At 58.2% G+C, this 14,906-nt stretch overlaps 1 protein-coding gene across 2 annotated transcripts in view; it reads left to right on the top strand.

The window, feature by feature from the left end:
* The first annotated feature begins 1,034 nt into the window (after window positions 1–1,034).
* ARL8B (ADP ribosylation factor like GTPase 8B) overlaps window positions 1,035–14,906 on the top strand; it is a 28,732-nt gene continuing 14,860 nt past the window's right edge. Inside the window, exon 1 of one of the 2 annotated variants that reach the window (XM_045857306.1) lies at window positions 1,035–1,343. In XM_045857306.1, coding sequence (XP_045713262.1) covers window positions 1,221–1,343 — 123 coding nt within the window. In that variant the 5' untranslated portion in view covers window positions 1,035–1,220. Of the gene's footprint in view, window positions 1,344–1,698; window positions 1,931–14,906 lie in introns of those variants that run through there. The other variant, XM_045857305.1, reaches the window with a different exon arrangement.

The following is a 14,906-nucleotide window of genomic DNA, read 5'->3' on the forward strand; positions in this document are numbered from 1 at the left end:
GTAAAGCCAGCGCTGTGTGGCCATCAGCTTTCGTCTCTGTATTCACGTTACAAGTCTCCTCACAAGAATGTAAGCTCCATGAGGGCAGGGATTTTTTTAAATGTGAAAGCCTTGCAGATACTTTCTATCAATTTTCTAATTAAGTTAAACTTTTAAAAATAATTTTTTAAAAGATTTTATTTATTTATTTTTAGAGAGGGAAGGGAGGAGAGAGAGAGAGAAACATCAATGTGCGGTTGCTGGGGGTCATGGACTGCAACCCAGGTATGTACCTTGACTGGGAATCGAACCTGTGACAATTTGGTTCGCAGCCCGAGCTCAATCCACTGAGCTATGCCAGCCAGGGCTTAATTAAGTTAAACTTTTGAACAGACAACCATTGGGATGCTGGAAGTAAAAATGATACAGAAAGGTATCTAGAGAAGTCTCATGCCCATCCCTGCCTCTGGCTACCCAGTTTTCCCTACCCCATAAGAAACCATTTTTAATAGTTTCCTAGTATTTCTTTATGCAAATACAAAACATATTTGCACATATGTGCATACATATTCTTATTTTCCGACACACACCAAAATACTGTCATATACATAGGCTGCACCTTGCTTCTCTCCCTTGAAAATATTCCCTGGACATCATTCCATGTCAGTTTACAGAGAACTTCGTCCTTTTGACAGCTGTATAGTATTCCCTTTCTGAGACATACTACAGTTGATGTAGTTAGTTCCCCATTTGTGGCCTCCATTTTTCGCTATTGCCACAAATGCAGGACAAGGATTTTTATGCGGAACCCTCGAGTCTTGAAGTTTTTCTGCACGAAGGAGACGTTCCGTCAACAACAGCAATAACGGTGGAAAGAAGGACTACGCAACACTAACGAGCAAAGAAAGAGGGCGTGCATAGGAGAAGGGAGCCCAGAGGAGGGCCCGGCCCGCGGTGCGGCGCGGAGGCCCCAGCAGGTGGCGCTGCGGGCGGCGGCCGCGCCTCGTCCCCGGACCTCGCCGCTCTTGCCGCGGCGCCGACGTCACGCAGGCGCTGCGTGCGGGGGAGGGAGAGTCATATGACCCGCACGGCTTCCTGGCCCGGCTGCCGCCGCCGCCCGCGTTCGCTGTCGCGCCGGGGCCCGAGGAGCCGTTGGGGGGTCCGGGCCGAGGCCCGCTCGCGTGGAAGCCGCCGCCGCCGTCCGCCCGCCCGCGCGTCCGCCCCGCGTCCCGGCCGCCATCATGCTGGCGCTCATCTCCCGCCTGCTGGACTGGTTCCGCTCGCTCTTCTGGAAGGAGGAGATGGAGCTGACGCTCGTGGGGCTGCAGTACTCGGGCAAGACCACCTTCGTCAATGTCATCGCGGTGAGCGCCGGCCCGCTCGCCGCCCGGGGCCCGGTCGGGGACCCCCCGCGCGGCGGGGCGGGGCGGGGCGAGCGCGCTGGTCCCCCCTCCCCCGCCCGGGACCGGCCTGGCGGCGTCCCGCGTGCGGGCGGCGGCGGCCGCCTTGGACGCGGCCGGGGCTCGGGGAGGGCGAACTTGGGCTCGTCGCGCATGGAAAGCGCCTGTGGGGTTGGGGCTTCCCTGCGGCTTGCTCCGTGGGGGCTGCCGAAGGGTTAACTGCAGCCTGTCACTTTCCCGAAGGGTGGGACTTGGCGAGCCCCGTGGGTTCTGGGAGAAAGCACAATTGAGAGGCTCCATCCAGTCGCCGCTCGGCACCCGGAGCGCCGGCGCGGGCTCCCTCCTGCATGGTGTGCGCAGCTGGCCTCCTGTCACTCGGGTGCGGGTTTCACTCGTTCCCCCGGGGACCGAGACGAGTTGGTGGCTGCCGCGCGGTGGAAGCCGAGGGCAGCTCCCTCTCGTCTGCGGCAGTGCCCCGCGTGTGTGGAGCCGGCAGCGACGGTCTCTGCTGTCCAGGGCTCGGGTCTCGAGCTGGGGGACAAGATGGATCTGTAAGAAAGTGGACCCCCTTGACAGACAGGGTGTGGGGCGTGGAGAGGAGGGAAGGGACAGGGCTTATTCCAGGCCCGGGGCATGGCTGTCTGGGCGGGGGCAAGTGGCTCCGGGAGCCCATTTGCAGCGCGCTGTTTTGTTCAGCAGTGACGGAGTGCCAGGGTGGTTATTACATTACGGTTGTTTGGATGGTTGCGGGGAGAGATCAGAGCGGAGGGCCCTTCTCGGCAGTCTGTTGGGAGCGCAGGAGTTGCGGTGACTCAGTCTCAGCTGGTAGGGCTTGTCCTGAGTTTGGGGCTGTTGTTAGGAGAGCAGGCGGCGCCTCTTGCGCCTTTGAGAGGACGGCCGGGAACCGTCCTTGCCAGCAGGCCGGCTGTCCGACTGGTTCGGTTGCAGGAGTGATTCCAGCACAGCGCCTGTGTGGGAGAAGATACTGGCCGGGTGACGCTTAGTCCCGGCGGCGCCGATGGAGCGGCAGGAATGAGGAAGGCCTGGAGGAAGAGAGATGAGCAGGAATCTGTGGAGTTCCCTTGCAGAATGTTGTTGCCTATGAGTATAAGTTAATGTACATATTCGGCTCTTTTTGTACTGGGACTTCTTTTTTTTTTTCCTCTTGAGATGACTGTGTTTCAATAGGCATTGTAGGGTGGAATGTGTATCTAATACCGCCAAGATTAATAAGGGAAAACTTTCGGCTGAGGGTCCGTGTTAGCGCTTGTGAATTATGTGTGGGAGATACGTGCCTGGGAGCTCGGGTAACTGGACATTTCCTGGTATTCCCTGGGCGATAAGAATTTGAGTCTCCTCGTACATCCCACCCGCTTGACAAGACTGAATTAGTGTGTAGTGTAGATAGGCCTGATACTGCCATCAGTTGTCTTTGTTGCGAAGAAGTTAACAAATGCTTGGGAGACCTGAGCAAAACTTGAGTAGGACTTTGAGAAACTCAGAACAGTGCAGCTTCGTGTAAAGAGCGTGAACTTGGAAGTACGGCAGCCCTGGCCCTGGGTCTGCCATCGGGCTCCACCGCTTTGCCGCCTGGTGTCCCCTTTCGGTCTTTGCCCTCTCGCCCGTCAGTGGAGGTGGTAATGGGTTTCTTAGCGCTGCTTGGAGGCGTGGACAGAACGACACGTGGCGTGACTAGTGTCCTGCCCACCCGGAGAAGGGGCTGGGTGCATGGCGACCGCTGGCACCCACAGTGCAGACACGTGGAGGGGGAGTTCCTACGGGGCCCGCCTTCTCTGCTTCTCGGTGCAGTGCCGGTAGGGATTGAGGTGAGGAATCGCATTGCAGCACGTCCCCCTATCGTTTTTTTAAATTAGATTATATTTTAACAACAAAACGGGAAAGCTGGTGAAGTCGAAGTGAACCAGTGGTTCCACTATTATGTTAACATTGGACACTTGTTTTTCTTTATGATGATGTGCTTAGATTTCATTCAGAAAAAAACCTGGGCTGTGATTGCCTACGTGTGGACTAAGATGCTGGAGAAAAGAGACCTTTTCAAACTTCAGATTCGAACCCGATCTGTGAGCCTCGTAGAATATGTCCAGAGTGAGAAGTTGGTGATTGAAGGTGGTTTTACAGACTTTTGGATGGAAACAGTGTGTCCAAACGAGTAAATATAGTAGCATTGTCTTTTTAACAAGTCAGAGGTACTGTTTTTGGTATTTTGTATAAAATGTGTGTTCCGTGGACTCAGAAATACAAATGTGTCACTTTTGTTTAGATTCAACAAGTAACTTCCCAGGTATGGAAAGCTTTAGACAAGCCAGTTTTCTTTGGGTAAAAATCTGCTCTTCTGTAAACATCAGATTAAAGCGTGGCTGTTTCGTCTGCCTTAAAAGTTTAAAAAATAAAATAGATGTTATTTAACTTCCTCAAATGGTTTGTGAAGCAGAAATACTTATATATAAGATTTGGTTTATTCTGAAATTAGGCAGTTTACTTACAGAGAGTTTCACTCCAAAAATTCATAATCTTACTGTTTTAAAACTGAAATGAAACTTCATTTTACCTAATATCTCACGTAGAGGCACTTGATGTACGCAGTGTCCTCTTTGTTCCCGACGTTTACGGAGAGGCCCCGGGTCTCCCACGGTCTGAGCCGCGGCGGGGGGCGGGGCGGGCCTGCTGCCGAGCAGCCCGGCGGTTATTGCGCAATGAGCCACGTGCCGTGTGTGTGTGTGTGTGTGTGTGTGTGTGTGTGTGTGACAGTGTGTGATGCACGTTGGGCAATCTTCAGCGTCAACTGAGGCTTTGAATGGGCGGTGGGGGAGTTCCTGAGAGATGTGAAACGGCGTCCGCCACAGTGTCAGTTTGTAGACAGACACGATGTACTCTTGAAGCGAGCAGTTTTATACATTTAAGTTTTTGGAGTGTTGAGACCATAAAGGTTAATCCAAGGACAGTGTCTTACCGTGGAAAGTTAGGGATAGGAGGTATTTGGGAAGATTGTAGAATCTGAGCCCAGAACTATTTTTAAAGAATTTGTAGAAACCACGGTTAAGAGTGTGATTTGACCCTCACTGGGTGGGCGGGGCTGGGAGACCAGGAAGGCTGCGTGACAGCCCTGCAGCCCAGGGCCGGTGAGTCGCAGAGACGGCCCTGGGCCGGGCGCCCGACCTCCGGCCGCCTCCGGCCGCCTCCCGGCCGCCTCCGCAGGCTGGGTGAGCTCAGAACCACAGAGCAGGTCTTCTCACAGACAGATGTGCTCCTTTGCACACGTCTGGACGCGGCACTTCGTTATTTTGAGGTAGGAATGGCGAAAACAGTTTTTAAACAGAGTTTGCCGTGGCTACGCCTTAATTCGAACAGACCTGAAGCCGGACTGTAGACGCCGGCTTCCAGTGAGGAGCGGGTCGGGGGCAGCCGAGCCACAGGCCGCGGGCCGCGTGAGAGACACCCCGCCCGGAGCCCGCCCCTGCCGTTGTTTCCCCGCGCAGACCTGGAACTGCCCGAGCCCCGTGTGCGCGTCCAGAAGTGTCGGGGTGCAGCTGCATTTTCAGGTGCCGCCCCGGGACGTTTCGCAGCTGAAAGCACGTTTTCCGGTCTCTCCGGGGGAAAGTGGAGTGTCCCTGACGTGGAGGCAGAGTGCACTGCGCACCTACAAAAACAGTCCCTGAAGTGTTACATGCGGCAGGTTTTTTCTGATTATCACAATCATTCAGGGTCATTAGGAGAAATTTTAAAAGAGTAGTTTAAAGTAAAAGAAACTGCTTAAATCTACCATCCAAGATTACCACTGTCAGCATTTCGAAGTAGTTTCTTTTGTTTTTTCTTAATGTATACATCAAACACCTTTTTAAAACGTTTTGAAATGGGCCCTGGCTGGTGTGGCTCAGTGGATTGAGTGTCAGACTGCGAAGCAAAGGGTCGCTGGTTTGATTCCCAGTCAGGACACGTGCCTGGGTTGTAGGCCAGGTCCCCAGTAGGGGCGTGTGAGAGGCAGCCACACACTGATGTTTCTCTCCCTCTCTCCTTCCCTTCCTCTCTCTACAACAAACAAACAAACAAATAAATAATAAAAGTTTTGACATAGTATTTATTAGGTGTGCGTCCTAATTTGCTTTCTTTTACTTGTGGGGTGTGCATTTTTCTGCATGTAAAACCGCTCTCCCCCCGTTACTTGGGGCACTGTGTCCCGCTTTGCCGGGAAGTAGTTCGAGGACAGCGCCATGTGAGCGGGAGGCCCGGGCCGCGACGCTGTGAAGGGATGACCACATCGGTGATCATCTCACACGCATCTTCTCGTACAGATGCGATCAAAGAAAAGAAAGGAAACATTTCCTCCTGATGTGAACACTCGGGATTTACTCACGGCAGCCCCCCAGTACGCCACGCAGCCGTGTTAGCTGCGGCCAGGGGGCACACAGCGTCCCCAGGGTTTATCCTGCGGCCGAACGTCTGTGCCCGGGACTGCCTCCCCCCAGGCCCCCCCCGCCCCCGCTGCCTCTGACGACCGAGACAGGGCTTGCCTCTTGCTCCGTGGGTCTGGGTTTGGATCCCACGTGTAAGGGCGGCCGTTCAGCACTCGTCTCTCTCTCGCTCACCTCACCGAGCACGGGGCCCTCGGGGCCCACACGTGTTGTCACACGCGGCGGGTGTCCTCACTGCCTCGGGCTGCCTCAGCGCCCCGGTGTGCGTGTGCCCGCCCGTGGGGCGCTGCGGCCGGTTCCGTGTGCGCTTCTGTGGTCGCTCGTGCTGCCGTGACGTGGGCTGCGGGTGCCCGTCTGGCTGAGCTCTCGTCTCCTTTGGGCGCAGTTCCAGAAGTGGGATTTCTGGAGATACCGTGTGGCGCTTCGCATTTCTGAGGACCCTCCATCCTGTTCTCCGTGGTGGCCCGCCCCAGCCTGCACTCCCACCCGCAGTGCACAGCCCCCCCCCCCACACACACACACGTATCTAGGCCGGCGGCCTGCGTCTGTTTCCCGTGGTGGCCGTTCTGACCGGAGTGAGCTGACAGATGCCGCGATGTGGTTTTAATTTGCATTTCCTTGATGACTGGGGGTGTTGAGCCACTCTCCATACATCCGTCGGCCTTCTGTGTGTCCTCTTAGGGCGACGTCCGTTCAGGTCTTTTGCCTGTTTTGTAATTGTCTTATTTGCTATTGTTTTTGTTTGTTTGTTTGTTTTTTGGTTGTTGTTTTTTCTACTGAGTTGCATGAGTTCTTTTAGTATTTTGGATATTAATCCCTTATCAGATGGATGGTTTGCAAATATTTTGTGCCGTTCCACGTGTTGTCTTTTTCATTTCGCTTTGTCCGTGGTTTCCTGGGCTGTGCAGAAGCTTTTTAGCATGACGTCGTCCCTCTTGGTAGTTTTTTACTTTGTTGCTGGTGCTTTAGGTATCATATCCAAAAAACTCTGTTTTCTTATAGGTGCCTTATGGTTTCAAGCTTACATTTAAATCTTCAGTGCATTTTAAGTTAATTTTGTGGGCGGTGTAAAATACAGGTCCAGTTTCATTCTGTTACAGGTGGACATACAGTTACCCCAGCCTCTTGTATTGGCGAGACTCTGTTCTTGACCCCCGTGTCGGATACGAGGTGACCGTACGTGCTGGGTGTGTCTCTGGGCTCCTGATCCGGGTCCACCGGCCTACGTGTCAGTTGTTACGCAAGCGCCACACTGTTTTGATGGCTGTCGCTTTATAGTGTAGCCTGAAATCGGGGAGTGTGATGCTTCCTGCTTTGTTCTTCTTTCTGAGGATTTCTTCGGCTACTTGGGTCTGTTGTGGTTCCCCGTAAGTTTTAGGAGAGTACAACTGTGTGGAACGCCGTCGTGATTTATTCTGTCGGGCACACCTGTGCGTGTATCGTGAGGTCCTCGATCATCTCCTCATCACTGGACAGCTCGTGGAGTCCAGGGTTTTGCCGTCGGACTTCGGTTTGACCTGCGTCTCCTGAGGGTGGGCTCCCGAGGTGGCATCACCGGGCTCGCAGGACATGGCCAGGTTTCCTTCGAAAGGCGGGCTTCGGTTACGCACTTTGTCCTCTGATATTTCTAGGGCAGAATGTTTAGTTTCGTGGGTAAGGTAAACTGCAGCAGAAATGTTTTGAAACCATCGCAGGAGTAGATAATTGTCTGCCTCTGTGTTTGGTGTTTTGAGAAGGACGTGTTTATGTTTCAGCAACTGCAGAGGCCGAGACTAGAGAACACAATTCCTTTTCAGCTTTCTTTCTCAGTGGACTTCGCAGGTAAGCCGTGTAAATGTAACTCGTTTTCGTTGGCTATCACAGCCTAATTTGTTTTAAACGTGTTGGTGGACTGCACCAGGAGTTTCTGTCCCCGCACTACGGCATATTGCCATGTGGTTCTCACCACGCCGGGTGCTGCTTTTTTTGGCACGGGAGGTGTTAAAAATACTCTGTTCTAAATCAGAGTCTTAAGAAAGTCCACCAAGTAGACTATTTTTGAGGCTATAGCAAATGAATTTTTAAAATTTTATAACTTGAGTATCATTTGTAATTATGAAACTTGATTCATGTCTTTTGAGCTCATATAAGAAAAACTAGGGAAAAACATTAACTTGTCTGTTGAATAGGTCAAAGTTAAATGACATTTTAAGGCATTTAGTTTTTCTAAGGTGTGACAAACCAGAACTGAAGTCCAAGGGAGTAATCTGAATTAGTTTTTGTCCTTCAAAGTCAGAACCAGAAGCCGTGCCCTGACCGGTGCGGCTCAGTCGGATGGGGGCCGTCCCTCAAGGCGAAGGTCACCGGTTTGATTTCTGGGCAGGGCACCTGCCTGGGGCGTGGGTTTGGTCAGGCAACTGGTCCATGTTTCTCTCCCTCTCATTCTCCTTCCCCCCCCCCCCCACAAATAAGATCTAAAAAAGCCGGGGGGGGGACTTTTTTTAAAGCTGTGCTTGGGTGTCTTTAAGGAATGGCAGAGCTGGGAGACACACATTTGGGTAGGAACCCCAACTATGTTCTGAGGGGGGAAGAGGGCGGAGTTTATGAAGACAAAAAAGGGGCCGCCCAAAGGGACCAGGCAGGTTGCTTTGAAAGCTGTCGTCGCTGCTGGCAAGCAGGTTTTATTTATTACTCTGTACGTCGTGAGTTGCTTACGTCTGTTGCTAGGTGAAAATCTTAGGTTTTAGCAGAGAGGTCAGTGATGCGGACCCAGCTCCGGGAGCTGTTACCAGAGCGTGGCCATTTCACAAGTTCAAACAGTGTGCTCCCCGGGGAGGAGGGGCTGCGCTTCCCACGGCTTCCCACTGGGGGCTGGGGGCCTCTCAGCTCCGTTCCCAGCTGCTCCCGGCTGCTGCGGGGCGCAGTCCTGGTGGCACCAGCTGGGCGGCTCGCTGGTTTTCTCCCCACACACGGGCGGGAGGTCACAGAGCACTCGTCCTACCCCGCCTAGCTCTCGTCCCTGTGCAGTTTCTGGGAGACGGTGTGGGGGTCGTGCTTCCCTGGAGCGTCCTCCTTGGGGACATGGAGGTTTTCGTTGGTTTGGGGGGGCCCGGCTTTTCCAGTGACAGTTAGCTGCGAGGGTTCGAGGGGACGGGCGGAGGCCACCGGCCTTCGGAGCACGGAGCGCGCGTCCACTGTGGCCGGGGCGGACGGGGGACGCAGTGCCCGGGATACCGAGGCATCTCGTGCTGACCAGACCTTGTGTCCCCCGGGGCCCCTTTCCCCCAGACGGTGCCGTGCGGCTGCTGTTAGGGCCCAGGCCGGGGCAGCGTGTCGCAGCCTTTCTGGGCAGAGTCCGCTGCCCCTCGCTCCGTTCGTGGCGGTTGTTTAGCAGCCGGGTTCACGCGTGCCGGTTCCCTGCCTGCCTCTGCTCCTGGACCGCAGACCTCCTTGTCACCCATGCCCCTGAACGCAGCCCCGGGCCTGCCTCCACAGCAGGTGCTCCCTGACTGTGCGTGGAGCCGAGCGGCGTGGGGCCGTAGCTAGGCGTGCTGGGTCAGACAGGCCCGCATTGGAGCCCCAGACCTGCCAGGGCGCTGTGCCCCCCGCGACGCCGCGGGCTCCTCACGGGGACGCGGGGCGGGGGGGGCGGGAGTGTGGGCTCCAGTTAGGTGGCAGATGAAATGGACCCCCCCTCACCCCTCAAGTGAGCACTGCGTAGGGATTCCACAGGGAGATGGAAGGTTCTGGAGTGCCAGGACGGGGTGTGCAGGCCACTAGGGCCCCTTTCTGATTCCTGCTGAAGGGTTTCTGTCGTCGTGAGGAAGAAACTGCAGTAACAGGTGGACCCCTGCCCTCACCCGCGGTGAGTGCGGTCGGTGCTCGGGGAGGTTCGGGGCGCCCTGCTGGGAGGCGTGCCGCTGCGCCCCCTGGAGGTGAGGGTGCTTGTCAGCGCTAGTGCTGGCCCGGTCACGAGTGAGGACCTGGCGCCTCTCTCGGCAGGGAGCCCCCCCTGCCCGAAGCGCTCTCCCTGAGTGGGAAGTGACGTCAGGGCTTTGAAGTTCAGACCTGGGTTCAAATCCCGGTTTGGCCACTATCCAGCTGTGTGTGTGTGACCCTGTGACCTTGACTTCAAGCTTCCTTTCTGTAAATGAGGCCAGTGAAGGGAATTGTCACCACCATTGTTAGCGGTGTGAGTCGGCCACACGTGTCCTAGCCCGTGGTGGTGACGCGCTCCTGACCCAGTCCTCGCGTCGAACCGGACAGCGTCTTCTCGCCCCCACCCCTTCCGGACCCCTGCTTCCCGGCCAGGCCCCCCCGGGCTGGGAGTGGGTGGGGTTGTAAACAGCTACTGAATGAATAATGACGTTAGCGTCCAGCAGGCACCGCAGTTTGGAACCCGAGCAGCACACGGTGACTCAGTGTTTCACGACGGCCCCTTGCTCGGGAGCCGGGTTGCAGCATGAAGCAGTGCTGGTCACACTGCCGGGGCTGCTGGGTGTCCAGTGTCTCCCTGGGGACACCCAGGGAGAGCCGGGCGTGCCGAACGGCCCCCCGGAAGGGAACGAGTGCGACCGCGGCGCTTTCCGACCCGCCGCCCGCGCCCGCACTCGGCCGCCAGCGAGACCCAGGAGCGAGCGTGGGGGCAGGGAGCGTCTGCCGCCGCCCCCGAGCAGACAGGGCCGAAAGGGGGGCTAAACTCTGGTCCTGGGTGTGTTTTAGGGACAGAGTAACTGTTCGGCACTGTGAAAGCGAACAGTGTTACTAAACGTTTCACAGCCCGGCGGCGCGGGGGGGACACAAAGCCCCCCCCGACGCTGCTGCTCACGTCAGTGCGGGAGGGGAGGTGTCTGTGCAGCCAGGTGGCGGGGGCCGCAGCCTGCTGCCCCCGGGCTGACACCCACGTGCTGCTGGCAGACGTTTCCTCGCCTCCCCAGCGGCTCCGGCTCTGGGGGGTTCCTGGACTAGTCGGTCTGCAGGAGCCGAGGCAGGGAGGGCTGTCTGTCCTCTGTCCACCTGTCTGTCCATGTGGTGGCACGCCGGTGGGGCAGGGGTTCAGGACTTCACTGACCCTCCAGGGAGAAAAGGAACTGGGGAGAGGCCGGGCGTGTGCTGTCGTCTGGCATGACGCGCCGTGACCCTCGGTCACGTTTGCGGGGTTTTTCCCGGCTGGCACCCGAGGGTCCCGAGCGGCAGCGGGAGCCGTGGTCGGTGCGAAACGAGGAGGCGGTTTCAGGCCGACTTCCCGGCAGTGTAACTGCAGACCTAAATAGCCAGGATGGGTGTTGCCGTTTCCGAGCGCGGTGAAGTTTGTTTCCCCAGAAGGAGCGTGAGGCAGACTCAGAAACTTGGGTCAGTCGTTGACCTACAGTTGGATTTCCCGCAGCCCAGGAAGGGAACCCGCATCGCTCTCCTGAAGGACCCGGAGGCGACTGGGCGGCGGCGGCAGCCGCTGGCGGAGGGCGGCCCCGGGGGTTCTGAGTGGGGCGGCCAGGTTCCCGCAGGCGTCCCCGCCAGCCTGGGTCCAGAACCCCGGGCGTGCTCCGACTCCTTGGGCGTTCACACGGCGAGCGCCACGCGGTGAAGGCTGCTGTGGTGTCCACTCTGCATTTGCGGGCAGCGGGGCCTTGCAGAGTCGGGGAGCGTGCAGAAGGACACACGGCCAGGCGCGTGGTCGGACCAGAGCTCCAGCCTCGTGGGGCTGTCTCCAGAGTCTCGGCCACCAGACCCACCGCCTGCCTCACCGCACCAGGCGGGCCCGAGGCAGCCTGGGACCTCTCCTTTTCAGAGCGGGCCTCGTCGGTCGAGGTCCAGGCTTTCTTCTGACCCTGGCCCGTTTCGTGGAGACTAGGCTTCCTTACTCGGTTTGAAAGAGCAGGAAACTCATTCTCCTGCTTGCACTTTAAAAATGTGTTGTGTGTGCTGAAGTCTTTCCATAGGGGATTTTTTTCTTAAGACTGCAGGACTTTCGTTACACATGTAACTTACTGATTTGTAGCATTTGGATGGTTTTAGGAATCCCCCTTTTTAAGTTCAGTAGTAGAAGGCTATTTGAGGATTTAGAAGGAAACTTTTATGATTTTTTTAACAAGCTGTATGTGTGCACACAGGAGGGCATGCTGTGAAAATAAATACCCAGAACCTTTAAATGAACAAAATCAGTTTTTAATGAAAAAGTGTCTACGTGAGAAAGAAAGGTTAAAAAAAGAATTTAAGTAGTTGAAATGTTGGAAGACCAACCAGTGGCACCGAGGCCTGAACAATGCGCCTTGTATGCTCCTCCCCCGCCCTCGGGCTTGTCTTCAGAACCTGCCGCGGCCCCCGCGTGGGGGCGGGTTGTCCTTCTCTGCAAAGGTGCAGGCGCTCGTTGGAGGGCTGCAGTGTCCTCGGGAAGTGCGTCCAGGCACGTGAGTGGCGTCACGGGCTAGCACAGACCGTATTCGCCGGGGCTCTCCAGCCCTGATTTCGGGGGGGGGGGGGTCACCCTCTGTTGTTACTGCCCCGTCGGAATTCCTGGACGTCGAGCGGGAGCGCCGCACCATGTGCGAGGTGGTCCCTGCGAGGATGCGCCCCGCACGGGGTCCCCCTCAGCCGTCGTTTGGAGACGGAGTCGTGAGACCGCCCGCTGACGGCGTGGTGCTGGCGCGGGGTGTGCCGAGCACGGAGGGCGGTCCGTGGGGACGCCTGGGGCGACGCTCCTCGGGGAAGGGAGGGCGGCGCGGGTGAGTGTGCGGCTCCCGACTGAAGTGTGGGTTTGAGAGCGCGCGATCCTCGCGTGCCCGCGCCGTCTGCGCAGGGCGGCCGCTGCGGGCGCGCCGTGGGTGCCGGCAGGCCGTAAGGGCCGGTTGGTTGCTCCAAATGAGCTGCGTCAGGTGACGGGCACTCAGTCAGTAGTGAGGGCGCGCCCCGTGCCCCTGTGCTTTATGGGAAGTTCTGGCCTAGAGAACTTGTGTGTTGTGTTCAGCGTGCGCGGGCCCGCGTCAGGGCAGACACTCGGGGCTGGTGGCGTTGGGTTGTGGGTCCGACGGGGCCAGGAAAACCCGCCCGTCCTGTGTGTTCGCTCACTCGAGCCAGCTCCAGCCGTAAGCCGTCCACCCCCAGCCCCCATGAACCTGACCGCTTGCCAAATGACTGGGAATTCAACACAGAAAAGGACAGCACAGAAAACCCTAGCAATTGTTTGAATTTAACCCTCATTGTATTGTTTGAACCCCACAGGGGTTCACGCTGACACCTGGAGGCTCCCCTGCCTGGACCCTCAGAGCCCGGGTGGCCCTCGGCGCCCTCAGCCCTGCAGAGTGGCCGTGTGGGGTGCGGGGCCGGGAGGACAGGGCAGCCGTCCGGAGTCGATGGAGTTTTACTCCCGGGCCTGGAGCGCCTGGAGCAGGTCCTCCTCCGGAGGAGGTGGCAGCAGTGCGGGCGGGAGCAGAGACCCCTGTCTGCGGGGGCCCGCAGCTCCCCTTGAAGGGGCCTGGAGGGGGACCGAGACCCGAAGTGTCCCTGCTCCTTGTTCCTGAGCGGTGAGCACTGAGGGGAGCCCCTTCCCCACGAAACAAACCCCCACAAACCCCCTGGGATTTCGACAGGTGATAATTTTTTATCAGTAAGGCGTAACTGCGCCAGTGAATGTTTTACTGTTTGCTTCTGAACTGACAGTCTGTGGGAGGGAATCCCGCGTGTAGTTGGGAGTCCAGATTTGCACGTGAAACTGGGAACAATGCTGGGATTATCTAAGGGAAGCGTGGAGCAGCGGGGCCCGGAAGCCCCAGCCGCTGGCGCTGTGACCCGACCGGAGGGCCGAGTGCCGGCGCTCACAGAGCCCCTGAGACGGCGGTCGGGGACGGGAGCTGGCGGCCCGGGCGGCCGGGCGGGGTTTGAGGTCTGAGGGGGCGCCCCACGCCCGGAGGCCCAGGCGGCCCCCCTGTGGCCCCCAAGGGGTGGGTTCGTAGGGAGAAGCGTTCATCCTGGTGACTGAGGGGGTCGGGGTCGGGGTCTCCACCCACTGGCCAGTGCTGGGGCAGGGCAGCTGGCCAGCGCACCTGGTCCTGATGCAGCAGGTGCCGTGCCGTCCGGCCTGGCTGCTTTTCTGGGCCTGGAGCTGAGGCGCAGCTGAGGCCTGAGGTGATCTCCGATTTGACCGAAACTCTGTCCCTGGGGTCTTAGGGGTCTCTGCCTCAGGCTTGGTGTCTGGGGTCTCTGTTTTAGGGTTCGCTCCTAAGATTACCTGATGCCGGTCCAAACCTCGCTGTCCTGAGGGCTTAAAGCTTGAGGGAGTGGTGGAGGGCCGGGGGAGCAAGGAAGGAGGAGCGGGTGGGTTGGGGTGCCGGGTGGGGCGGGGCTGGACCGGAGGAGGGAGGGAGAAGAGGGCACCTGAGAGAAATGCCGCTTCTGCGCCATCGCAGCGAGTGAGCGTGAGTGGTCCTCCCGGTCCCTCGACCCGCGAGTGTTCCCGGGGCTCTCCCCGGGCGGGTGCTGGAGCGGCTTAGAAAGGAGGAGGGAAGTCGGGCAAAGCGGGGCCGTGTTTCCGGGAACCAGAGGGAGCTTTGCCGCGGGCGGACTCTGTCCCTTCATCTCCCGGCTCGGCGGCGGGTGCGAGAGCACTGACGGGGATGGTGTGGCGTCGGTCCGAGGGCCCAGCGGCTGCCCCCCGCGCCCGCCGGGGGACACTTGCGAGCCCGTGTCGTCTCGGGGTGCTGAGGGGCAGGAGCGGGTTGCGGCTGCCCCCCGCGCCCGCCGGGGGACACTTGCGAGCCCGTGTCGTCTCGGGATGCTGAGGGGCAGGAGCGGGTTGCGGCGGCTCGCTCTTGGTCTCCCCGCGGGAGTCCCCGGGGCTGCGTGGGCGTGGGCGCCGCCGTCGCAGTGGCGGGGGCGCGGCGTGGCCGGCGTGCTTCACTCTGGACGTCCCCGGTGGAACGGAGGCTGAGGTGCCGTTTGAGTACCCTCATCGGGGTCGTCATCTTCAAGTGTTTTATCTGGAAACAATTCCAGGTTTACGGAAGGCTTCCGGGTTAGCAGCGCGGCCGAGAGCACCCGTGTGGCCTTGGCCGAGGCCACGCCCGGGCAGACCCCGCCTCCTCGGCTTTCTCGTCCGAGCCCGCACCCCCCCACCCCCACCCCG

The sequence above is a fragment of the Phyllostomus hastatus genome, unplaced genomic scaffold, assembly GCF_019186645.2.
Source record: "Phyllostomus hastatus isolate PE091 unplaced genomic scaffold, TTU_PhHast_1.1 phas_scaffold_129, whole genome shotgun sequence".
NCBI classification, from domain to species: Eukaryota; Metazoa; Chordata; class Mammalia; order Chiroptera; family Phyllostomidae; genus Phyllostomus; species Phyllostomus hastatus.